A 26,227-nucleotide genomic window follows, 5' to 3' on the forward strand; every position below is an offset into this window, starting at 1 on the left:
TGCTTGAATACAATCTCTATGCATTTGTACATACTTCATAATTGCCTTGTTAGGTAAATGTAAGGAGAACCAGAAAGCCTGTTGCACTGTTTGGTAGAACTTGACCTACTGTATATGATTGCTTTGAGTTGATGAGATTGAGTTGACTCGGTTCTTTTCAAAATGATTTGTTTTGGTTATTTTTGTTTTGTACAGCATTCAGATGTTAATTTTGAAAATTATTAAAATGTAAAACAAGCAATGTGTTAATTAACATTTAATGTAAAGATGTCAGCACCTCCATCACTTATTACTCTCCAGATTTGTCCTTGACATGAAAGTTGCATGATACTTGTGTTGTCTTATGTTGCAGCTGATAAAAGTGTGCCTAAATTTAATTATTTTATACATTGGTTAACTTGTGAATGTCCCCCTGAGGATCAATTATTTTAATCTATATAATATAACATCTATATATATAAATTACATAAACATTTAGCCCCAGCGCAGGAGCATTTAGAATTACATCAACATTTATTTGTTGATTATATTTTGTATTATTCATCTGAATTTGCAAAGTACGTAGAAACTAGTTTTAAGTTATATAAAATAAATGTAATGGAGTAAAAAAAAATATTTTGTCTCTGACATGTAACGTTAGTGGAGTTGAAGTATAAAGTAGCACAAAATGTTGGGCAGGCTACAAGTAGCCCATCTCAAATTTGTACTTTACAACACTTGAGTAAATTTACCGGTACTTAGTTACTTTCCACCACTGTTGCATTATATTACATTTTTATTTAGCTGACGGTGCTTTTATCCAAAGCGACTTACTGAGAGGAAGTTAACAAGGACCTACGTAAGCGGTTGCTGCCATGGATGTAGGCTACCGGTATTATACGACCGACCCTTTACTGTCTATGGACCGGCCGAGCACAAGGAATTCCATGAAAAGGTCCAAATCCGAAAATAAGTATATCTATCTATCTATATCTATCTATGAAACAGCGCCCCTAGCACGTAACGGCTGGTAAATGTAATCCAGTCGTGTTATGTGTAGAAAGATGGTAACGAAGTCTACTGAATAGGTAAGGTTGACATTCTTTATGTTATTTTTAGGGCTATCAATCAATTAAAAAATGTAATCTAATTAATTACATACTCTGATTAATTAATCAAAATGAATCACATACATAATTAACGGTGCCTGAACCGATACTTTTTAAGAAAGTAAAAAAAGAAAAGAAAAGAAAAGGGTACTAAACAACAGTTGGTGACATTAAAGAATGGCTTGTTTATTGCTAAGGCCATATGGTCAAAATTAAATTATTTATTAATAATGTATAACAATAACAATAACTTATTTCACTAGTAAATTGCTGTTGAACGACAAAAACAACCACCAGATGGGAAAACGACATTTACAATAACTTCAAATGCACCACGAGACTGTAGTTTACCAGTTTCATCAGTCTGTGTTAGGCAGCTGCCTGCAGATTGTTACATACTGGTGTTGAATCCTCTACAGTAAATTTTACACCATTTAGCATTAGCTGTCAGCATTTTAACCGTTTTTAATCCAGCTACTAGCTAGCGGTAGGCTAACGTTAGCTGCTGTGTTAACTAGCGTCACATGCAGCGGTGTTTGTGTTACCTGTATGTCTGTTTCAGAGCATCAGAGAGAAGCGCAGACATATCAGTGGCACCAGATTTCGTTAGCCAGGGTTGGCAGATTTTTACAAGTAAATGTTCCAATTAATGATCCAGGCAGAACATTCTCGTCTCCCTCCTTCATTTTACAGTCGAATGGTGGCTAAAACCCCACCGGGTCAAACGTCAATATGGAATGGATTAGTCTGCGTTATTTTTTTAACGTGTTATTTTTTTCTCATATTAATTAATCAAAATTAACGCGTTATTTTGACAGCCCTAGTTATTTTACATTAGCTAGCTAGCTAGAATCAAACAATAAAATGCGGTCACACCACTGCGCAAAATGTGAACTGTCAGGTTCTCTAGAAAAAGAAATACTCATACCTTAAAAATCAAACATTATAAATTTAACAACTAAAAACAACAGGGGACAGTTGTTTGCGTTGGCTAGCTTGTTTTCCAGTGTTACGTTAGCGAACTTAATGTAGGGTGACCAGACGTCCCCGGTTTCCGGGGACAGTCCCCGGTTTCGGTGACCTGTCCCTGGCTGGAGCTGTCCCCGGAAATGTCCCCGGTTTTCACTGTGACTGACAGAGCCGAAATTGGAATGAAATAGTCGTGCACCCTACACGCACAGGCTCAAGACAGCCAGAGCAAGCCTCAGAGCTCAGAGATGTTCTAGACTGCCCATTTTACGATGCTAAAATTACTGTTTATTTACATGGAGTCTGGTGGGTTCAGCGAACGCAATTTCGCGGACTTTTTATGTTTTAAAAAAAGATCTTACTCTTTAACAGAAAGGTCGACCTCCTTAGAAATACTTTCCATAATGTTGTCAGACACTTAGAATATTAATCTGAGTCTGTCAGTGGCAAAACAGGCACTTTTATGAACGTAAAAACAAGCTGTACAATTGACGTCCTATTAACTTACATTGTAGCTTGTTTCGCTGTTGCCGACTGCAGCAATCTCGTTTAATACTAATTTCCTCAATAGTTTTAACTCAATGAGCTGTTGCAGAAACAAGCCCAGCGTGAAGCAATAAAGCAAAAGCTGTCAGATAAATGTAGTGCAGTAAACATTACAACATTTCCCTCTGAGGTGTAGTGGAGTACAAGTATGAAGTAGCAGCAGAGGCGATTCTATGATCAGACCTTTAGGGGGGCTCAGCCCCTATGAGAATGTGACATGGATATGGCGCATGCAAAAGTGTTAACCCCATTGCTGTGACAAATTGCAAGAAAATTAACATTGAACTTACATGAAATGTTATCATATTTGCATTCTGCATAAATCTCTGCACACCCATTATTCTCTGTGAAATATCTCACAAACTCTTCACTCAACACATGCATCAGTACAAGCGGTCCCTGAGTAATCCGGTTTTGAAATTGCAACATAATTTCTACATGATCTACAAAATTATAATGTATTCTCATGTAAACTATTGATGTCAGCACAGATATTTTTTGTAAATTGCTTAGCCAGTGTATTCCACCATAATGGTTATTATATTGCCAGATTCCAGACAATCCCACTTACTTATATATAACCCACTTACAAATATGAATATATATTTCTACTGGTATGCTTCCTAGTGACATTAATGCAAAAATATGAAGAAAAAAACTATTCCACCTGTGTGTGCATGGTTAAAATTCTGAAGTGCAAAATAGCTCAGGCTACAGCACAAATATTTCCATCCATAGATATATGAATAATCAAGTCTAACCTCTGAATTTACACCAGATTTGAATTTGCACCAGATTGATGCATTTAAACATTAAAATCCACAAAATTTTCTTACAGGGGAGCATGCCCATGCTGTGTATTTAATCGTTGGCTGTGTTTTTGTTAATGGATGTTATGGAGGTTATATTATTTGCTCTGCAGCCTGGACTATATTGCTCTTGCATTTTAACTGTTGTCTGCATTGATGCTTTTTGATGTGAACATACACTGCTTTAATGTTTTTGGTCTTTTCAGTATTTAATAATATCTATGGAAAGTTTTGAAATAATGTATTGCATAGGCATGGGCCTATACGATTCTGATGGTATGACAACCTTCAGCAAAAATCTTATTTTTAAATGCACTGCACACTGGCAGGGAGAGGGATTTCTAAATTACACTTTCTTTCCTTGACTCATAAAAAACAGCTCATACTGCAGGAACGGTATGACGGAAAATTGGAGTGGTTTTGAAACCGTGACTTTTTTCAAACCGCGATATACCTTGAACTACTACCTATAGAATTGCACACTTTTTGTATGCAGAGAATATTACATAAGAAAGTAATGGATTTTAAAAGTTATTTTGGCATTGAAGAAACACTAGCCCCTGCTTCTCAGTGAATCCACTGTTACATTGTCACATTGCACACAAGATGTTGCATTTATATATAAATAACTTGAAAACAGTGAAACCGTTGGCCTTAACAAATCACCAGTGTAAACATCTTAAACAGTCAAATTTCCCTGAATAGTTTTCCCATTGAACTTTTTGAATTCCCCATCAGAACACGAGACAAAATAAGAGTTTACTTGCAAAATTGAAAGGTCCAATATGTAACATATTTACTGTAATAAATCCAAAAATTACCCCAATGCGTCATCAGATATTAAGGAAACATGCTAAGTTGAAATACTATCTTTTCTGACAACAATGCTAATGCCAGTATTTTCTCCTTTTGAAATTTCTGTTCCGTGATGGAAGTTTGTTGTTATCAACTGCCCAGTTTGTCAGCCAGGCCGGGTTGCCAGATATACCTGTAAAAACGTAAACCCAGCGCGCTACAGTTGTTAGGTTAGTACAGTCATAAAAGCAGCAAACAAACGAACAGGATCAACGGAGATTGATTTTACCCGATAAAAAAAAACCCCGTCTGGGTAAATATTGGAGATGTATTTGAAAGATGGAGACAGCTTAGAGCCCAAAAGGACGCAGAGTTGGCTAATTTCCTCCTGAACAGGTAAGCATTAGCTTCAGGCTAATTTATCACAGCTACTATGGACGGGCATTTTATGTCATTTCAACATTTGTGTAGCTACTCACATTGAATTATATAGCTAGAGTACCCGAGTTGGTTACTCGCAAAAACAATTGAGACACAGTCAGTGAAGTGATCCCGACTGGTCCTGGCTAACGCCGCCATGCTAACCCTGCTAACTGCTAACATTACCAGGACCAGGCAAGCAGCCACGGCTGATTACAACGTGTTCAGCCGCTGTAGCCGACAACGGTGAGTTATTTGAAGCCAAGAGAGGGGGGCTGTAAATCGGAAAGAGAGGACTTTGAGTTTGCAGTGTGTTTAGCGATTGTTGCCGTAATTTTAAGCCAATAAAGTGTGTTCAGTCGGGTGGAAAAGGACGCCAACGTAGTGGTATTTTTAGCGGTTCCTATCGTAGTTCTAAGCCGAGGAAGTGTGTCTGTCTGGCGCGTGGAGAGGATGGCGAGGTTGTGGAATTTTTAGCAGTTCCTACGGTAATCCTAAGCCGAAAACATGTGTCTGTCAGTTGGGTACACAGGCTTTTATGACTGTCAATATAGCCAGCATCTAACGTTAGCTACTCCGCTGTGCTATGGAGTGATGTCTGGCTATGTGAGACAAGCGTCTAGCAACATTGTTGTGGATGCTCCGGTATCAGCCTGGCAACCAACGTGAACTTCGAGTCTGGGGAGGAGGGGGGTGGAGGAAACGACTCTCTCCAGTATTTTGAATTTGTACTGCAGTAACTATTTACAGCACCTTTTTAATGTGCAAAAATTAATTATCTCGAGTACATTGTTTTTGTGATCCAAAATCGAAATCACGATCAAAATCTGATTAATTTTACAGCCCTATAATGGCGTTTTAAACTTTCCGCCACTTCTTTTTAACAAAAGCTTTCATAAAAAAAACCCTGAATAACTGTTTTAACTGTGACTTCACATAAACACTGCCTTTTCTAGCATCCTCTAGGTAGATAATACTGTTGTCCGTATCCTGTTTGTCCAGGTTATTTTATTGGTTCTCAGTAAACATAGCTTTTAAATAATCAGTAACCACAACCAGCAGATATAGGTAAAGGATATAAAAGGACTATATTTTTGTTTAAGAAGTGGTGGACTAAAAGTATAACCACTTCAAAATGCTGGTAAGTAAGGCACCTGGGTAGCTCACCTGGTAGAGCGCAGAGGCTCAGTCATGTCATTCCCCCTTTCTCTCTCCTTTCATACCTAAGCTGTCCTATCAAATAAAGGCCTATAATGGCAAAAAAAAGCATGTCAAAATACACCCTTTGACCTTTCTTTTTAAAGTTTAAGAAAAAGTCAAACACAATTCAATCTTAATGCCCATGGGTATTTATTCACAATGCTTTTTAATACAATTGTTTTAATTCTCATGTGCAAGACATATCTTTGGAGTCACCTGAATTTTTAGACCGATGAAATGTTATCCACAGTAGCTTCAACAACGATGAAATGCAGTGGGCATATACGGTCCTTCTTAACTCATACTATGGTCCAGTAGGGACATTAATATTTCCGCCTTGTTAAATGTCTAGTAGACATTTCACAATCCTAGCAAGCATAGTTGTTTAAAGTAAAATATGGTATGATTCAATGAATTAAATCAATCAATAAATTCTCCATCCATCCATTAAGATCCCCCCTGTTCATTCAATCAATCAGTACATTCTTAGTTGCCATAAAATATACAACAACAAACATCATTTCAAATTTTTTTAGAGATTTTTATACCAAATAAGACATCCTACAGCTTAAATTGTTTTGTTCATTAAAGCCAGTTATTGCCATCTACATTGATACTCTCATTTCACTTGGTCGTGCAAATGAGAATGCCATCAACCCTCTGCCCATGATACATTGAATGCCCCAGTAGATTCTGCTGGTATTTACATCACACAGTTATAACAGACCCAGAGTTCTCTTCCTCTGCATTTGCTACCAGTTTATTAGTGTCGACCAGATCAGGCTGGGACCGCTCATTGTTGAAAAAAAGTGGGTTGTCAAAGGTAGATAACCTTTCAGGAATAGGTAAGCTGAGGCCAGACTTCTTGAAGAGAAACAATGCGATGACTATGGCGATCACAGTAATGGCCAGCACAACTGCCAAAATGATGTGGCCACGGGTTTGATGTTCCAATATAGGATTTACTGCACAGATTCAACACGTAGATGATGAGCCAGAAGAACCAATGTATAATTATGAGTCAATTAAAATGGATAAGGAGATGTAACTTACCAACAGGTGTCTCTGGCGCTTGTTTTAATACTAGAAAGATAACAACAAAAGGCATATCATTTCTGTATAATTTGATTGATATTATATTTTACATATCAAAATCAATTTATGAATATATTTTTGATTTCATTTGTTTTAACTAGGGCTGGGCAATATATCAATATTATATCGATATATGAGGCTCGATATCGTCTTCAATTTTAGATATCGCAATGACACAAATGTTGTCTTTCCCTGGTTTTAAAGACTGCATTACAGTAAAGTGATGTAATTTTCTGAATTTACCAGACTGTACCTAGCTGTTGTATTATTTGCCTTTTCTAGGGCTGTGATGGTATGGATTTTTTCACCGCAATATGGCGGTCAACCGCAACCCCGTTACCGGTAATTTTCACTGGATGCGTAACAGCTGCGGATCCGCTCCGGAACGTCGGCGGAGTCATTAGGTTTCCATTAAAGTCAATGTGTGTATTTCCACTGACTGCGGAACGGCTGCGTTCCGACTACGTCCCAGCTCCGGCAGTCCGCAGCCCTCCGGAGCAGATACGCAGAGCTTCTATTTTTGCTCCGCAGCAATTCAACACACGGCAGATAGTGCGGGACAGGAAGTCGAGCACAGAAACAAAATAAAAATCTAGTTAGTTTTCAAAATAAAATACACCGTGCTCACGGTAGATCATATTTCCCTGCACTACACCTTGAAAACACAGCACAGAGTTGTTTCCCCTCTACTCCTCTGGATGGAAACAAACTGTTGTTGGTTTTGTGGTTCTATTCTACGTGAATTCGCGAGATATTGTGGGTCCTCGTGACTACAGCTGTCAGTCATGGCTGCAGCCGTGCCGTAACAAATCCGGGCCTAGTGGGTATTTACGGACGGCGGAGCACGCAGCCGTTCCGCAGCGGAGCCGGTCCGCAGACGTTCTGCATCCAGTGGAAATCCGGAGTTACAAGAGTAGCGTAAGTTAGAGCGAGAATGGCAAGGTGCGTTGTGTGAGTGACGTCAGTCCCTGTGTGCAGTGTCGGAAATTAACATTTTGACTCACCGGCCAAGTTGGTGGGTAGATGAAAAAATCCACTATTCAAGCATATTTTTTACTGGACAAAATATTAAATTGTGTTTTTTTTAATATACATCACAAAACTGCTGGTAGCAATGTTACTGATTAACTGTTCTCTAGCCTTTACCCACGTCATCATAATATACACGTTATTGATGATTATTTATCAACAATTTGTGTAATTATTTTGCAAAAGCACCAATAGTCAACCTTACAATATTGCCGCAATATCAATATTGATATATTTGGTCAAAAATATCATATTTGATTTTCTCCATATCGCCCAGCTCTAGTTTCAACAGTTTATGTGTTAACTATTCCCTGTTATTGTAAAGGCATAAAGTTAATTCAAACTGAGTTCTAATAAGTATGATGATCTCACCTTTTGGTGTTTTGCAAACATATCCTCTGTCATACCAGTGTTGGCCTGTCAACCATTTCCCATTTCTAATTGTAATCAAACCATAACTGTTGCCATCAGGTTGACCTTCACGCCAGTTAGTGTAGTCCATGGTGGTTTTATCCAACCACTTCCAAATTCCTGGGGACAAATTGAAATTCAGTATTTTTCTCTCTACAGTTTCTTTTTGTGTACTAGATTAAGCATTGTTTTAATATCAGGGGGCGGTGTTTGTGTTTCCTGTATCGTCTGTTTCAGAGCATCAGAGAGAAGCGCAGACGTATCGGTGGCACCAGATTTCGGTAGATTTTTCTCAGATTAATTAATCGAAATTAATGCGGGATTTTGACAGCCCTAATATAAATATATATATATATTTATTTTTTTGTTGACCAAACATAGTTTCTATGCCTTTTATTATTGCAGGAATAAAGATACAGTAATTTTGTAACCGCTTTGTGTCAGATCTTCTGACACACTTTTTATGTTCAAGTATAGCTTAATGTTTCTTTTCATGAAAGAGCAGACAATTTGACTGTACCTGTGTGAGTTTTATACAAGCCGATCCAGAACGAGGATTGGCTGTCTTGAAATATTTTAATATTGCTCTCAATGAATTCTTGCTCAGAAGGATCTTCAATGCTGGCGAGATTTCCACCTTTACAAACAAAGAAACAAATGAAACAAAAAAAAACAGTAGGTATTTAGTTAAAGCTAAACACAGCTCAGTGATTAAGAATATGTATTAGACCATCCAAAGGAAATCCTTACCATGTCTTACACAGTTAGCAGATGCATCTGGCCACTTAGTCCTATCTTGGATAATAAGGTAACAATAATGCCTAAATGGTAGCCAGCTGTTCATCTGTATTAAGTGTCTAGGTGATTCTGGGTCTTCAGGGCAATATCCTGGGAAATCGCTTGACTCTGTTGGTGCCACATCTTTGAATGAGAGAGACATTGATGACACTGGGATTAACTACTTACTGTATAGTACATGATTTCAAATCCAGTGCACTGAAAAAAGCACCTACTGTATGTGTCAATATTATAGAGTGAAAGAACTACGTCGCATCTACGTCGCAATTGTAATAATGTTCCAAACAAGTAAACACAGGATGTATGTGGAAATTAACAGTAACATTTAGGAATGAGTCACACATGAATTTATTAACATTTACATGAGCCTTACCTGTAGACTTCATGCAAATGCTGGCCATTTTCTGTTTGCAGTCAGAAGTCTTCCATTTTCCATTCACATTTACAAACACACAAGGTTGATACAGTGGTTCCCGGCTTTCCCAATTGGTTAAGGTGAGACGCCGGCCGTCAATATATCGGAAAAATCCACCAGTCTGAAAGCAAAGATTGATCAAACTGCATTCGGCATCATTAATTCAAAATATAGTCAAGTTATTTTTTTAAGGAAATATTTATATAGTTAAGTATTTACTCTCACCTTCTTCTTACAATTAACTAGTCTCCAACATTGATAAAAAGTCAGTTAAGAAAAGGGGACTATGCTTTTGCTGCGGCAGCTCCTAAACTGGAATGATCTGCCTCTACCCATTAGACAGGCATCTTAACAGTCTGTTTTTCAAACTCTTCTCCCTGGCATTTGACACCTGATGTTGACATTTTGTTTTTATTTATTTTTATTGTATGGCTGTTATTTTTTCTTATGTTTTATGTATTGTTTTATTTGTATTTTAGTAGCATTGTGTGAGTTATGTATTGTATGTCTTTTATTGATTCCTCTATACAGAACTTTGGTCAACATTGGTTGTTGTAAAGTCTTGAGTTAAGTCTCATTCACACGTTAAACGCAACACACAGTTAGTAGTTTAACCTTAAGCAGCTGTGTTTTATTGTTTAACGAGCCCAGGTTAACTTTAGTGTTTGTAACACTATACACAGCCATATAGTCTAGCCTATCTAACAGCTTGAACCCAGGTATGTGCAGAATAGGTATTAAGGAAAAGTCAGGGCAAGAGGGAAACATAGCAATAACAATGATGAGTAATTTACATTTTTGAATCACAGTACCCAATGGTGTCCGCTCTGGCTGTTCTAGTGTTAAGGAGATTGAAACCGCATGACTTATTCTAAATTTTTATTAACAGTATAGGCTACATTTGTATACCCTTATAGGCTATATATCATGCTTTATTGTGAGAAACCCACGCCATTCTATTTAAATTTAGACATTCAGCATCCATCATATAGCCCAAATTTTTTTTTGTGTGCGTGCGGGGTTAGGGGGTTAGGACTTGATTGCACAGCTTTGTTCCTATCAAATTTTATTACAGTAAATTCATACTTTTACATACTTGTGAAGGAGTGGGGGGGACTGGTTTTAGGATCTGGAAATGACTGAGCCCCTGATAATGTTATTGCTGCAACTTTGCACATATTTGCTGTGAATGTGTTTGTCAAATTGTATATTCTGATGTTTTGTATTCCACTTGCATTGAATATTTATTGCTCTACCCACCTGCCCAGGGACTACGGGTGGAAAATAGCAATTGGGCTACATCCTGGTGGATGCATTTCTCCTTGTTTTATACTATGTTAATGTTTAATTATGCACTGTCCCTGTTTAAATAAAATTACATTACAATTTCTAAGGTAAGCATCTTAAGTTTAAGAGGCTTTCTGCCCTGTACCTCCATTTTGTTCAGTCCAATCCACAGAGGAGCGTTGAGATTCAAAGCCAGCAGCTCCACATAGGCCTGTGACCACTCGTTTCGCAGGCTAGCCAGTTTGGCACCATCATCTTCGCAGTGCTTTTTGGCTTCATCCCAGTTCATTTGTTGAGTAACAACCTTGATAGAGTCATTAAGTATTTTGACATAGTCGTTAGAAGTTGTTGGTTCTAGGGAGTCTGGGAGAGATGGGTCTGTTTAGGGTGAGAAATTAGATACATTTAGTTTTTCTATCCTTGTATCGAAAAATTGGAATATAGACCATGGCAATCTCTATATGTAACAAATACAAATGGACAATATTGTGCCAGCCATTGTGAATTTAAAACATTCTACTCCATATGAAATGCATTCTAGAGAAAGGGCAGAGAATAGGCTTACCAACATTTTGAAGACAGACATATCCATTGGTGTCATTGCAGGAGCTTTTTTTCCATTTCCCTATACCAGTGTTGGGATTGGTAGTCATCACAACACATGCTTTCTAGTGAAACACAGCAATGGTGAGTTAAAGAGAAAACTATGGTAAAATCCAGGTGACTGACAGCATGTTTCCCATAAAAAAAATTACTATTTGGCAAAATATTATCATTAGTTGACCAAGATATCAACTATCTAAGAGGAGGCAGCCCTAATGTCGCTGCCTGCACATATAAATCACCAACATGAACAAACCAATTAAAATAGCAGGGCACCCAATCATTTATATACAGTATACTGTCCTTTTAAAAGGGTTCATTGTAAATTCTTGATTTATTTATTATTTTATTTATTTAGACATATTATTATAAATATCTTTACAAAATAGCAAATAATCCAAGTCAAGACAAATTAAGTTGTATTGCACATTACAGTGTGTCAAAGTATTTTCTCATAAATCGTTGGCCAATTACATGGTTCAATATCCATTATCTTAAATGAAAAATCAGGATGTCAGAAATGTGTATGCATATAAACGGAAAATATATTACAAACAATACAGATGCATATTATTAATCAAAAATAACCCCAACTTGTCAAAGTGTAATTTGGCTCCAAGTCTAAACAAATGAAATGGTATTACATAGGCATGGGCCAGTTACCGGTTTTAAGGTATACCACGTTATGAAACGGTATCAAACTAATTCAAGGTAATGTAATGCTGTCTTTGAATGAACGTTTGCAATCAGCTTTGAGATTTAACATAGCATGTCTGATAGTGAAACGATTACTTCATGCTGCTACCGAGGCAGATAACATGGCTAATGTCAGCTATTTTCCTTCCTAACGTAACTGTACTAAGCAGAAAAGTACACATTTTCTGCAAAGTTAGTACTTTTGCTGTGGTGTTAAAATAAATTCAGCTGGTGTCACGTCTGTTGTTTAAATCTTTCACCATTGTGTACATCTGGTTTTGCGACTATCTGTGTTGTACAGAGAGAGCACATGTATGTATGTGTGCACAAAGTAAAATGTACTTTTTACATAAAAACAATTAGATCCAGTGTTTCCTCTATGTAGATTTGGAAGTGGCGGCCTGCCACTGCAAAATTTCTGCCGCCACCGTATCAGTAATAGGGCAGACGCACAATGTAGTCGCGGTTGCCTTTTAAATTATCCTGCCTGTTGGAAAGCCTGTCCATGCCCCCCACAGGTGGACGGCGATACTGTAGTCTGATGTCGGTTGAGTAAGAGGCAATGCGCCTTGATGTCTGTTTAGAGAGGCAGCAGACTTTTTATTTATTCTTTTTCTTCATTCTGTCTGGTTTGTGCGTTCGTGAGGAAAACTTGAGTATTGTAGGCTACATGTGGAGTTTGTTGTGTGACACCATGCAGGACAAATATATCTGTATAGTTTAACAATTTAGATTGAAGTTATGGCAGGAGTTGTCATGAAAGCCTTATTTTCTTTTCTCCACGGCACACTTGTTAGAGTCTACTTAGCTAATCATCGCCGTTAATATGTGATGTGCTCTGTAGGCTATGTGCATTTAACCACCTCGTGATTTATTCAATGCTCCATGTCTGTAGCCTACTTGTAACATTGGTAACAGCCACAGCTAATATCATTGTGCACTGTAAGTTTATAGCTGCTGCTTTTAGTTCACTTCATAACTATATTATATATACTGTGTACTATATATTGGAGCCTGATTCTTTGACCGGAGTCAAGTCCATATCCATGTCCTCAGATGTTAGACGTTAGCCCCAGATGAGAAGCTAACGTTAGCGAACGCTGCGGTCCCTCTGCTTCCCCACTGCAGGAGACGCTGTATTAAAAAAACTGTATTCCTCCTCCGACATGATGATTAACGGTACTGTTTAAAACGCTTTCCAGGTTAGTGGGTATGCATCGCTCAAAACCAACATTAAAAACGTAGTAATCTTCCCTCAGCGTTTAGTTTTGTTGCTAAACTGTGTGTAAAATGAGCAGTGACGTTAAATCATGTTTCAGGTACCGGCACCGTCTATTTGCTGGATTGTTCCGAGGTAACCGTCGGTAGCTAACGTTAGCAGATAAAGCCGTTGACAGCAACGGTATGTTGTTCGTATTTATGCACAATGACAAATAAAACCAACTTGCTAGAAAAGGAACTCCACACTGTTTTCAGGTAACGTTACTGTTGACGTTCAAACAGGCAAATCTAAAGTGCAGTGTTATGGAAGAACCATTCCAATATCCAACTAAAAAGATAGATAGATATCTTTTTAGTTGGATATTGGAATGGTTCTACCATAACATTGCACTTTAGATTTGTGTGAATTTCCCACACCAGGAGTAATTTATATAGTTCTATTTTAGAGCGATCGATTATCTATTCAAAAAATGTTCTATGCAAAATGTAAAATTTCTCTATTAAAGAAAAGTTAGAAAATAAATATTTGTGTGTGCTGTAAAGTGGTTAGACAATATGAACTCGGAATCGGCTAAAATCGGTATCGGCTGTTCAAACTCAATGAAAAATCGGAAATCGGAATCGGCCTACAATATTGTAATCGGTGCATCTCTGTGTGTTCAATGGAGGAAAAGAAGATGTTGTTTTTTACCCAGACATTTCAAAATAATACGTTTTAGAGCTGTAATTGCAAAACTGATATTTTTGCTGAAGGTTATCATACCATCAGAATATCATACCAGCCCATGCCTAGTATTGCACATTACAATAAGGTTTTACCTCAGAATCGTATAGACTATAGCCATAAAACTGTCGCCTCTGCAATGGAAAATAAGGATGTTAGAAATATGTTATACCAAAAAAAATTATTATAAACATTACAGAAGTTGACACAGTTGTTCAATACCTCTTGCACACATTTCAAAATAATACGTTTTAGAGCTGTAATTGCAATACCATGAAACTGTGGTATTTTTGCTGAAGGTTATCATACAGTCAGAATATCATACCAGCCCGTGCCTAGTATTGCACATTACAAATTGTCAAAAAGGTTTTACCTCAGAATCGTGTAGTCTAAAGTTGTGAAATGATGGCCTCTGCAATGGAAAATAAGGATGTCAGAAATATGTGTTATACCAAAAAAAATGATTATAAGCATTACAGAAGTTGACACAGTTGTGCAATGCCTCTTGCACACATTTGAAAATAATACGTTTTAGAGCTGTAATTGCAATACCATGAAACTGTGGTATTTTTGCTGAAGGTTATCATACAGTCAGAACCTCATACCAGCCCATGCCTAGTATTGCACATTACAAATTGTCAAAAAGGTTTTACCTCAAAATCGTGCAGTCTAAAGTCGTGAAAAGATGGCCTCTGCAATAGAAAATAAGGATGTCAGAAATATTTATTATACCAAAAAAATTTATTATAAACATTACAGAAGTTGACACATTTGTGCAATGCCTCTTGCACAGTAAAGTTTAAACATGTTAACTACTCCAAAACAGTCCTCAATCATTGTAAATGAAGGATATTGGTGCTGCAACAAAGGTCACATTTTCATTAAAAAAGGTAAAGGATTAGTTAGTTATTTAGTGTAGCACATACTTCTTGTACTTTACAACTTCACGTTCTAATAACAAAATTACAGTGTCCACTTACTTCATTCCCCCAGTTGGTGTATCGCATTGGTCGCCCATCAGTCCAGAGAAATGGATTGCCACGTGCATTAGACAAACCAATCCACAGGTCTGTGGTTGGTGCCTCAGCCATTTTAGTAGTCAAAAATACTGAAAATGTAACACACATTGATCATTTGAAGTTGTCAACAGTAACGTTACCTAAGTGAATACAGCGTGTAGTTCCTTTTCAGCAACAGTTTGCTTTATTTGCACATATGTCTTACAATTACATTCTAGGATATAGTATTCTTTCTCTCACAGAGTCTTTGGATCAAAATAAAGTCCATTCAGCTTTACGGATATCACACATAACGTTAGCTAATGAACATCTCGGATCACATTTTCACTTATTATTACCACTACTACTGTCATTACTAAACGTGCCAAAATATAAACATAACGTTGCAGTCAGTAGGCTTATTTGCTAGCTAACCACTGCTAGGGACAAATCCAGCACATATATGGTGCCTTAGGATATGTGAAACAGGGAATTTAGGGTGTTTTCACACATGAAAGTCTGAACCAAGGTCCAGACCAAGGTTCATGTTTTTGTTACATTGTAAACATTTGATTTGGTAAGTTTTGGTTTCACACTGCAGTTATGCAAGCGCACTAAAGATCTATACGTGACAAAACAACGTCCTGCCGTCATCACATACGTGAGCTGCCTCTCCAGATACTTATAATTGATTGGTTTGTAGACGGGCTTCTCCGTCCTCTCGTATCCTCTCTCTGTGTTGGAGGTTTTTCAGCTGACTGCTGCTCTCCCATACTGCCACGGCTCTTTTTGTTTTGTTGCAATGTTGAGAAGCAAGACACGGGAACTTTCTTTCTGGAGAATTTATTCAGAGACAAATGGAAACCTACACTGTACATTTACTACCACTTAACAAATAAACTGCTGATGTATTCTCAGCTCTGATAGCCGACAGCTGTCTGCTCTGAGCGCATTCACCGTCACTCTCTCATCTAGCATACACACTAAGCACCGAGCTATTCCTTAAAGGAGCTTCCCCGGTCTTGTAACACAAGGAGAGCCTGCCAGAGCTTCTTGTATTTGGTCTGAAAGTCCGAACCATCCAAAAAAATCCCTAAATGTCACCGCTCATTTTACATACAGTTCAGCAACAAAACAAAATGCTGAGGGAACATTACTATGTTTTTTTTCATGCTGGTTTTGAGCGGTATGCATCCCCACTAACCTGGAAAACGTTTTAAACAGTAAGTGGATACGGTGTGTCGGAGGAATACAATGTTAGCTTTTTGTCTCACCTGTGGTCTGGTAAACAGTAACTTCATCAAATTCAGTGCGTACCGTATCAATGTATATAGCGGAAACACTGACCCAGCCACAATCTTTTTCAATGCAAACAACTTCAAATGTGTATAACGGTTCAATAACAAAGCCCATTGTCTCTACCTGACTCTATTTGGACACCCAGCAAACATTTACATTTTTATAAAATATGCATATGCATTTATGGCATCAGGTTTATGTGCTGCTTAGTTTTATCCACACAGGTGCCATTAGTTTCCTCTCCCTATGTTTTGTTTCACGCTCACAGCTGCCTGTACATTTCTCGATTCTTAAATTAGCGCAAAGAGTAATATCTGCACGTGTGAAACAATATAATTTGCTCGTGAGCATGTTTTATCAGGCTCACAAGATATGACATAAACCTGATGACATATGCCTTCTGACAGGAAGTTAACATTACTGTAACTTCAGTCTTGCTTTTAAATGTGTTTTTGGGAAGAAAAAACTTCACACTGTAACAAAACTATTAAATAAGCATCAAACCACTAATTCAAACTGTTTTGCCAGTGTGGATGTGAAATAGGTCTTAAATTGCATTCATTCCGGTCTTAAAGTCTTAAATTGTACTTGTAGAAACCTGCAGACACCCTGAAAAACAATAGTTTTCTGGAAAAAACATACTGTAATAGTGGAATAAACACACCTTGCACTTGTCTTGAGAGAATTGAGGCCAGATTTCCTCCCATTGTTTTGCATTCTGTCCTCGCTCTAACCCACGTCTCCTTCTGGCTATTAATGATGCGGTAACACTATAGGTGAAAAATCAACAGCTTAGTGTGATATCTCAAAAGAGCAGTAGCTTATTTTTTAATCCACAAATAGATAAATGCCTTTTAAGATTGAAGGCACATTTCATGCAACATCAGTTGTATTCCCATCTTATCAAACAACTATAAAAATGTAAAGTGACTTCTGACCTTCGAGGCAAATTTTTCCCAGTTCTGTTGACAGCCACCTTTTGGAGAAACTGTTGGTGCTACAGTGGTGTTGGCAGGTGGTGAGCCACTGCGTTTACAAATTGACCTATGCTCATACCCACAATTATAATCATGCCAGAACCCTGTAAGTCAATCAAAAAATATTAAATAAATAGTTCAGCAAAAACAATTTAAAACCTAATCTCAGAACAATTCTTTATTATATATTTATTATATGAAAGTATGCCAGTGCAGGTTAATCAAATTTAAGTTACTCACCCATTGATGTAGTTATGACAGCACAATTCTCATCATTGCGTAGGAAAACAGGTTGATTTTCATCCCACCGTGTAAACACCACTGGGGAACCATCCATCCACCTTTGGGAACACAATAAATTCAGTTGAAAATTTAAAAGACATCATGGCACGCTCTTACTTTCATTTCCATCTTGTTTTTTTTTTTAATAATAAGTAGTAATACATTGCTATACAACGCAACATAGTTTAAAAAATAAGCTCTGCTCTTGAATCCAGACAGAAAAATCCACCAGATTTTGTTCATATTTAAAGGGATACTTTTACAATTTAGCATTAAGCTTTGTATCAGTAGAAACCCGGTAGTATTTTTGAATGACCGTGCTTCCCTCCCTCATGTCCCCCTATGAGGGGAGATCTCTTTATTGTGGGTCTGGAAAAAAGCCTCTTATGACGCAAAAATTGTCATTTTGCGTCATAAGACGTCGCAGAGGCTATGGACTACAGTCCAACTTCCGCATATTTCCAACCTGCCCATAGGGGGGCATTCTCCGAAATTTCACGAAACAAAACGAGTGTCAGCCATCTTGAATCCTCGCGTAGCTTAGTGGCTTCTCGGCATCAAAACTTTCGATAGATTTATTCATCCCGACGGAAATTTTAATTATGTGCATTCAAACTACCGCACACGTGTACCAATGGGATACATTGGTACAGATCGGAGATATGCAGGACACTTTATAGACGGAATACTCGAAACAGCTTCGCTCGCCTGCTATGGAGACCTGCTCGAAGCCTCTGGCCGATAAAGGGACATCATCAGCGGGGGACGTTGAACGAGTTTGCGGGTGGAAAACTAACGTTAGCCGGCCATCTGTTCCATCAATCCTGCTTGCAAGTGTCCGCTCATTAGACAACAAACTGGACTGCATCCAACTTCAACGAAACTCCCAACGCGAGTTCAGAGACTGCTGTGTTTTTGTTGTTGTGGAAACAATTGCTGAACAACAGCTAACGCCGGGTAAGACTAGTGGAGGTGGGCTGTGTTAACACGGACTGGTGCTTGTATCCAACTAACTGCTAACTGCTGGTGAAGTTTGTGACTGTTAAATGCCGACCATTCTACATTACACGCAAATTTGTATACTCGGTGATACAGCCCACCAAGCGCTAATGCTAGTAGCTAGCTATGTGTTAGCTGAACCTTACGGAGCATATCATGTGTACTAAATGTAGCCTGTTTCTTATGTCGTTTTCATATATTTTCATTGTGTAACCAATTGAGCCACGGTGAAACGTTTCGTGTATATGGTTGAAATGACAATAAAACGGACTAAAGTTGAGTTGACTGTCTCACTGTCTGTCTGTAACGGTAGGCGTGGCTTGGGGGTAGACACTAAAGCAGCGAAGCAAGTGCATTCTGGGATTTGGTGTCTTTCATCCACATGAGCCAAAAACACATTTTCTGGCTTTTCTCGGCCTAGAATCCACCAATTTCTAAAAAAGAAATCACATTTCTACTACATAAGTGACCCAATTTAAAGATATATTCATCTTTCCAACGGTGAAATATCCCTTTTTAAAGCTGCACTAATTAATACTTAGGGCTGTGCAATTAATCAAATTTTGATCTTGATTTTGATTTTGGCTTCTAACAATCACAAATCACATCACAATGGTAACGAAACGATTATTATGCACATTACGTTTTGGAAGTAAGCTATTTTGTATTGTGTTCTGAATGAAAAAAAACAACTTTAAAATGGTAAAAGTATTAAGGAAAATTTCACAGTTCAAGGTGTTTTCACTGTTGATTTGTTCAAAAGTCAATAAGTAATCATGTTAAATAATCATAACAAATAATTGTTATGATTTTTTTCCATTATCAAGCAGCCCTATCAATACTTTACTCTCTCTAATACTCTAATATTAACAAGTCGTATAAATGAGTTTGTGTAGTGTGAAAGAGGTTGCTTGAAACCACAGAACTACAACCCAACTCTGCAGTCCCCCTCAGCTCTCAAGAGTCCTTTAGTCCAGGGGTCTTCACCATTTTTTTTTAAGCCAAGGACCCCTTAACTGAGAGAGAGAGTTGGATCAGGGACCCCCTACTACACATATTGTATAAAATGAAGTTGCATATTAAAGTAACACTAGAGAACCTTTCCCACTTCAGTCCCACTACAGGTTGGAAGCGGAATTGTCCCATTATGTCTCATTCGAACTATAGATCCGCTCCCCGATCTGGCAAACTTGCATAGTGCGGTTATAGCCTATAAAGGGTCGCAAAGTGAATGCAGAAGTGCTGTACACCCTGTTTCGAGTTAATGAACCACTGATATGATTTTGGAAACATTATTTTAAGTTACAAAAAGGTCTCTAGTGTTGCTTTAAACTGGGCCTAAAATAATGTGTGGGTGGCCTAAAGCCTTCTTACATACCTTTTTAGTACATAGAATAGAATAGTATACACTTTGTCCCCGAGGGGAAATTTGTCTTGGACATAGTGCTACAATCTGTTGCTTCACAACATAAACAACAAAAAACATTCTCAGATTAACATAAAATACAAATACAATACAATAAGATAAAATCAACATGAAAGTGAGATCAGCACAGCATCCTAAGACACAAAAGAAGGACACACATGACAGCACGGACGACACAACATCCTAAGAATGAACTGTAATAATTAAAGTGTGAGGTGCAAAAAGTGCTGGTGTATTTACTGCACCCCAGCTCTGCTGGGCTAAGATTTACTATTGGAGTTCAGCAGCTTGATTGAAGTTGGAATAAACGATAACTTTAGTCTGTTTGTTTTACATCTTGGCACACGGAATCTCCTCCCTGATGGCAGAAGTTCATATTCATGGAAGAGAGGGCGTAGAGAGTCTGCAGTGATTCTTTCAGCTTGTTTTCATACATACATAGAATACTAAGCTAATAAAATAATAATTGTTGGCGTGATTTTATAAATCATGTTTTAATGTTAAGCATACATGTGGCAGAGTGAATCCTTAGGATTAACTGTATCTGTGGATAGCTACCTTACAGACTACCTTACCTGTAGGCCAGTAAGCCTATCATCAATGTGTGTTTTTTTTCCCCCCACAAGCCAATTTATATTTGCAAATATGTTGGATTCATGTTAAGACATTTACATTTTTGACCAAACATTATACAAATTATTATACATTGTACCATAATTTGGCGGCCCCCCCTGCAGTAACTCTGAGTTCCCTATCTGCTTTAGTCTATTTTTAATCATTGTTTTGGTTTTCTGGCCTGCAAACTCAGCTCTCATCAGCTTCTTTACCAGCCACGGCAGGCATCTGTTATAAAAGTTATGATAAACCAATTGTATACTACCTGCCCGGCGCTAAACAGAAGATACTTAAAGTTAGAAAACTAGCTAGTGAAAAGAAGTGACGCATCTACTTTGTAGTAAGCTAAAGAGAATGATATTTCCCTCAGGAGTTGGTAAAGACACTAAGAAAATTAGATTGAATATTTGGCTTACTTATTTGGGTGGCCATAAATGTGTGATGGCCATGACTAATAATACTGATAATGATTAATTTGACATGAAAACATAAAGACAAACTGGCATTGTTTCGATGCGCCTGAAGCTAGAGCAACCAAATTAATAATGTTTACAATAGACACAAAAATCCTATGAAAAATCGAGGAAGGGATGAAGTGACCCTGCCCGGAGGAAGCCCGGGGCCCCCGTCTGGAGCCAGGCCCAGATGGAGGGCTCGTCAGCGAGCGTCTGGTGGCCGGGTTTGCCACGGAGCCCAGCCGGGCACAGCCCGAAAAAGCTACGTGGCGGACATCTCTCCATCCCATGGGCCCACCACCTGTGGGAGGAACCGCTGGGGTCAGGTGCGCTGCCACATGGGTGGCAGTGAAGGTCAGGGGCCTCGACGGACCAGACCCGGGCAGCAGAGGCTGGCTCTGGGGACGTGGAATGTCACCTCTATGTGGGGTAAGGAGCCGGAACTTGTGCGGGAGGTGGAACGCTACCGGTTAGATCTGGTCTCGGTTCTGGAACCATACTCCTGGATAGGGGTTGGACTCTTTTCTTCTCCGGAGTTGCCCAGGGTGTGAGCCGCCGGGCAGGTGTGGGGATACTCACATGCCCCCGGCTGAGCGCCGCTACGTCGGAGTTTAACCCGGTGGACGAGAGGGTCGCCTCCCTACGCCTGCGGGTTGTGGGGGGGAAAACTCTGACTATTGTTTGTGCATATGCACCAAACAAGAGTTCGGAGTATTCAGCCTTCTTGGAGACCTTGAGTGGAGTCCTGCATGGGGCTCTAGTCGGGGACTCCATAGTTCTGCTGGGGGACTTCAACGCGCACGTGGGCAATGATGGAGACACATGGAGAGGCGTGATTGGGAGGAACGGCCTCCCTGATCTAAACCAGAGTGGGTGGTTGTTGTTGGATCCACTAGTCATGGATTGTCTACAATGAACACCATGTTCGAACATAAGGATGCTCATAAGTGTACTTGGTACCAGAGCACCCTAGGCCAAAGGTCAATGATCGATTTTATAATCGTTTCATCTGATCTGAGGCCGTATGTTTTGGACACTCGGGTGAAGAGAGGGGCGGAGCTGTCAACCGATCACCATCTGGTGGTGAGTTGGGTCAGGGGGTGGGGGAAGACTCTGGACAGACCTGGTAAGCCCAAACGGGTAGTGCGGGTAAATTGGGAACGTCTGGAGGAGGCCCCTGTCCGACAGACTTTCAACTCACACCTCCGGCGGAGCTTTTCGTGCATCCCTGTGGAGGCTGGGGGCATTGAACCCCAGTGGACAATGTTCAAAGTTTCCATTGCTGAAGCTGCGGTGAGGAGCTGTGGTCTTAGGGTCTTAGGTGCCTCAAGGGGCGGTAACCCACGAACACCGTGGTGGACACCGGTGGTCAGGGAAGCCGTCCGACTGAAGAAGGAGTCTTTCCGGGATATGTTATCCCAGACGACTCTGGAGGCAGTTGCAAGGTACCGAAGGGCTGCAGCCTCTGCTGTGAAAAAGGCAAAGCAGCGTGTGTGGGAGAAGTTCGGAGAAGACATGGAGAAGGACTTTCGGTCGGCACCAAGGTGCTTCTGGAAAACCGTTCGCCACCTCAGGAGGGGGAAGCGGGGAACCATCCAAGCTGTGTACAGTAAGGATGGGACGCTGTTGACCTCAACTGAGGAGGTAATAGGGCGGTGGAAGGAGCACTTTGAGGAACTCCTAAATCCGACTAATACGCCCTCTATGGTAGAGGCAGAGCTGGAAGATGATGGGGGATTGGCATCAATTTCCCTGGTGGAGGTTGCTGAGGTAGTTAAACAACTCCACAGTGGCAAAGCCCCAGGAATTGATGAGATCCGTCCAGAAATGCTTAAAGCTCTGGGTGTGGAGGGGTTGTCTTGGTTGACACGCCTCTTCAACATTGCGTGGAAGTCTGGGACGGTGCCTAAGGAGTGGCAGACCGGGGTGGTGGTTCCCCTTTTTAAAAAGGGGGACCAGAGGGTGTGTGCCAATTACAGGGGTATCACACTTCTCAGCCTCCCCGGTAAAGTCTACTCCAAGGTGCTGGAAAGGAGGGTTCGGTCGATAGTCGAATCTCAGGTTGAAGAGGAACAATGCGGATTCCGTCATGGTCGTGGAACAACGGACCAGATCTTTACTCTCACAAGGATCCTGGAGGGAGCCTGGGAGTATGCCCAACCAGTCTACATGTGTTTTGTGGCTCTGGAGAAGGCGTATGACCGGGTGCCCTGGGAGATACTGTGGGAGGTGCTGCGGGAGTACGGGGTGAGGGGGTCCCTTCTCAGGGCCATCCAATCTCTGTACGACCAAAGCGAGAGCTGTGTCCGGGTTCTCGGCAGTAAGTCGGACTCGTTTCAGGTGAGAGTTGGCCTCCGCCAGGGCTGCGCTTTGTCACCAATCCTGTTTGTAGTATTTATGGACAGGATATCGAGGCGTAGTCGGGGTGGAGAGGGGTTGCAGTTCGGTGGGCTGGGGATCTCATCGCTGCTTTTTGCAGATGATGTGGTCCTGATGGCATCATCGGCCTGTGACCTTCAGCACTCACTGGATCGGTTCGCAGCCGAGTGTGAAGCGGCTGGGATGAGGATCAGCACCTCTAAATCGGAGGCCATGATTCTCAGCAGGAAACCGATGGAGTGCTTTCTCCAGGTAGGGAATGAGTCCTTACCCCAAGTGAAGGAGTTCAAGTACCTTGGGGTCTTGTTCGCGAGTGAGGGGACAATGGAGCGGGAGATTGGTCGGAGAATCGGCACAGCATGTGCGTTATTACATTCAATTTATCGCACCGCCAGAAGGCAAAGCTCTCAATCTACCGGTCAGTTTTTGTTCCTACCCTCACCTATGGTCATGAAGGCTGGGTCATGACCGAAAGAACAAGATTCAGGGTACAAGCGGCCGAAATGGGTTTCCTCAGGAGGGTAGCTGGCGTCTCTCTTAGAGATAGGGTGAGAAGCTCAGTTATCCATGAGGAGCTCGGAGTAGAGCCGCTGCTCCTTTGCGTCGAAAGGAGCCAGTTGAGGTGGTTCGGGCATCTGGTAAGGATGCCCCCTGGGCGCCTCCCTAGGGAGGTGTTCCAGGCACGTCCAGCTGGGAGGAGGCCTCGGGGGAGAAGGAAAGGAAAGGGAAGTTTGGGGTCCCCTGCTGGAGCTGCTACCCCCGCGACCCGACCCCGGATAAGTGGATGAAGATGGATGGACAAAAATCTGAGTGACAGTCTGGTGGTCAGCAGTCAGCATGACTGGCGTCAGGCTAACCTTGCAACAGCAACTATTTAAAAATGTTCCAATGATATTACTTAGCCTACAGCACAATACATTATTTAACTGGTCACACCATCTACACGTCACATAGTTTTGATCCTTTTTTAAAACGTATTTTCTCATTTTTATTTAATCCATTTAATACATACTCACCCATATGTTCTATCAAGATCTACGTTCAGGCCTATCCAGTAGGACCCATGACTTCTGGACACCTACACACAAACCGAGGCACACAGTAATACCAGCAGTATTTAAATTGCAGTTTGTTTTGAGCTTAAATGCTATGGCTAGTAAGTTATGTCAGTAATGTAGAATAAATGTCACTCACCTGTTTCCATAAAAAGACACTTTCAGCTTCACTGTTGATAGTTACCAAGTCACTATGCCTCTGTTGGCAGAAGCGACGCGCTTCTTCCATGGCCATCGAGATCTTGTTAATATAATACTGAGTCCCATTCCATTCTAGCCACCCATCTGACGTCTTATTGTAGTCTGAAAATATACACAATATGTAATGTATTACAGTACATTTGCGATTTTTTTAATATGTAGTTGCATAGAAAATATTTCCACTTACCAGGAGTGACACGGTCTGGAGGTGGTTTTGGAGTCACTCCTGTTAGAACATACAGTAGATAGAAGAACATTATACTCAGAACACTAAATAGTGAGTGCACGGGAGTGATAGTAGGCAGCGCTGAGTTGCGAATATGTTCACCTTAAATTTGAGGAACACATTCTTGGAAGGTCAAGCTTGCTCAGTTACGCTTCAACAAAGGTTACAAAAGAGTGACATGCTCTTCTTTGAAACTTTGGTAACCAAACAATAGAGAAAAAAATGGTTTTAGTCTCTCATTTTACCTATACGGATTTGGCACAGCCATCCACGGTACACCTCACAGTGCAAATCGTTCCAAGACCCACTGCTATGCCCCCAGATTCCAGATTCAACGCAAGATTCCACATTGTTTTTATTGTTTGGCTCTCCATCCGACCAGTGTTGGAACTGCAGCTGTAAACAAAAGCAAAAAAACACACTGTGGTTTATAATGTTGTCTTTGAGTGTCCTAAACTAAAAATTATTGACTCAACTATTAGTAAAATACTGTTAACTTACTGGGGATCCATCGCTCCATACATAACCGGTGTCTGGGTCAGGAGCACTAAGTCCTATCCAGAATGACCCAGAGCTATAATGGACAATATTATATGATTATTGTTAGGGGTGTCACGATTCTCCAAATCCTCGATTCAATTATATTTTCGATTCTAAGGTCACGGTTCGATTCTCAATTTTTTCTTTTTATAGCATAAAATTATTTATATCTTTTTATAGATAAAAAAAGAAAAAGTAAAAATATGAATTTAAATGAACATTAAAAGATGTAAACATGTTTAAGTTGAAACAAAATACAAGTATGAACCTTAAAACAAGTATAATAGGTCTCCCTTAAGTTCGGCAAAACTGTGTTCTTTAAACAGTTATCTGTAGAAGCACTGTCCTATTGCTCTGCTGGACTCTAGCCACTTCCACCAGAAGCAGAAGATAAAGTTAAAGATGTATTTTCTTAATTATGTACTGTGAAAGGTCATACTGTACCGTTTTGGTAGCTTTTCTTGCTCATCAGCACTGTGGATGCTGAGCAGGTCTCCTCCGATGGCCCTGCAGTAATCTCTGGCCTCATACCAGGTCCTACTGTTTGAAGATGACTCTGAAAACAGCTTGACCAGAAGACAGAGGTTCAACATGGTTTGGTAGTGTGACTTTACAACAAGCAAACAGTGTTTTATTGTCTTTACACTCTTTGTATGTGTGCCTATTAGT

At 40.0% G+C, this 26,227-nt stretch overlaps 1 protein-coding gene across 2 annotated transcripts in view; it reads right to left on the reverse strand.

Annotated features, from left to right (window-relative positions):
• Nucleotides 1–5,953: 5,953 nt before the first annotated feature.
• LOC144526589 (macrophage mannose receptor 1-like) overlaps nt 5,954–26,227 on the reverse strand; it is a 30,579-nt gene continuing 10,305 nt past the window's right edge. The window contains exons 13-33 of one of the 2 annotated variants that reach the window (XM_078264144.1): nt 26,003–26,124; nt 25,520–25,592; nt 25,264–25,414; nt 24,980–25,018; nt 24,731–24,894; nt 24,553–24,614; nt 17,621–17,721; nt 17,342–17,484; nt 17,068–17,173; nt 15,087–15,214; nt 14,760–14,798; nt 14,480–14,518; nt 14,202–14,240; nt 11,428–11,530; nt 11,008–11,240; nt 9,534–9,696; nt 9,113–9,283; nt 8,883–8,999; nt 8,324–8,482; nt 6,881–6,910; nt 5,954–6,792 (exon numbers count right to left, since the gene is read on the reverse strand). In XM_078264144.1, coding sequence (XP_078120270.1) covers nt 6,536–6,792; nt 6,881–6,910; nt 8,324–8,482; nt 8,883–8,999; nt 9,113–9,283; nt 9,534–9,696; nt 11,008–11,240; nt 11,428–11,530; nt 14,202–14,240; nt 14,480–14,518; nt 14,760–14,798; nt 15,087–15,214; nt 17,068–17,173; nt 17,342–17,484; nt 17,621–17,721; nt 24,553–24,614; nt 24,731–24,894; nt 24,980–25,018; nt 25,264–25,414; nt 25,520–25,592; nt 26,003–26,124 — 2,439 coding nt within the window. In that variant the 3' untranslated portion in view covers nt 5,954–6,535. The remainder of the gene's footprint in view (nt 6,793–6,880; nt 6,911–8,323; nt 8,483–8,882; nt 9,000–9,112; nt 9,284–9,533; nt 9,697–11,007; nt 11,241–11,427; nt 11,531–14,201; nt 14,241–14,479; nt 14,519–14,759; nt 14,799–15,086; nt 15,215–17,067; nt 17,174–17,341; nt 17,485–17,620; nt 17,722–24,552; nt 24,615–24,730; nt 24,895–24,979; nt 25,019–25,263; nt 25,415–25,519; nt 25,593–26,002; nt 26,125–26,227) is intronic. The other variant, XM_078264145.1, reaches the window with a different exon arrangement.

This window comes from Sander vitreus, chromosome 12 (genome assembly GCF_031162955.1).
Source record: "Sander vitreus isolate 19-12246 chromosome 12, sanVit1, whole genome shotgun sequence".
In the NCBI taxonomy this organism is placed as follows: Eukaryota; Metazoa; Chordata; class Actinopteri; order Perciformes; family Percidae; genus Sander; species Sander vitreus.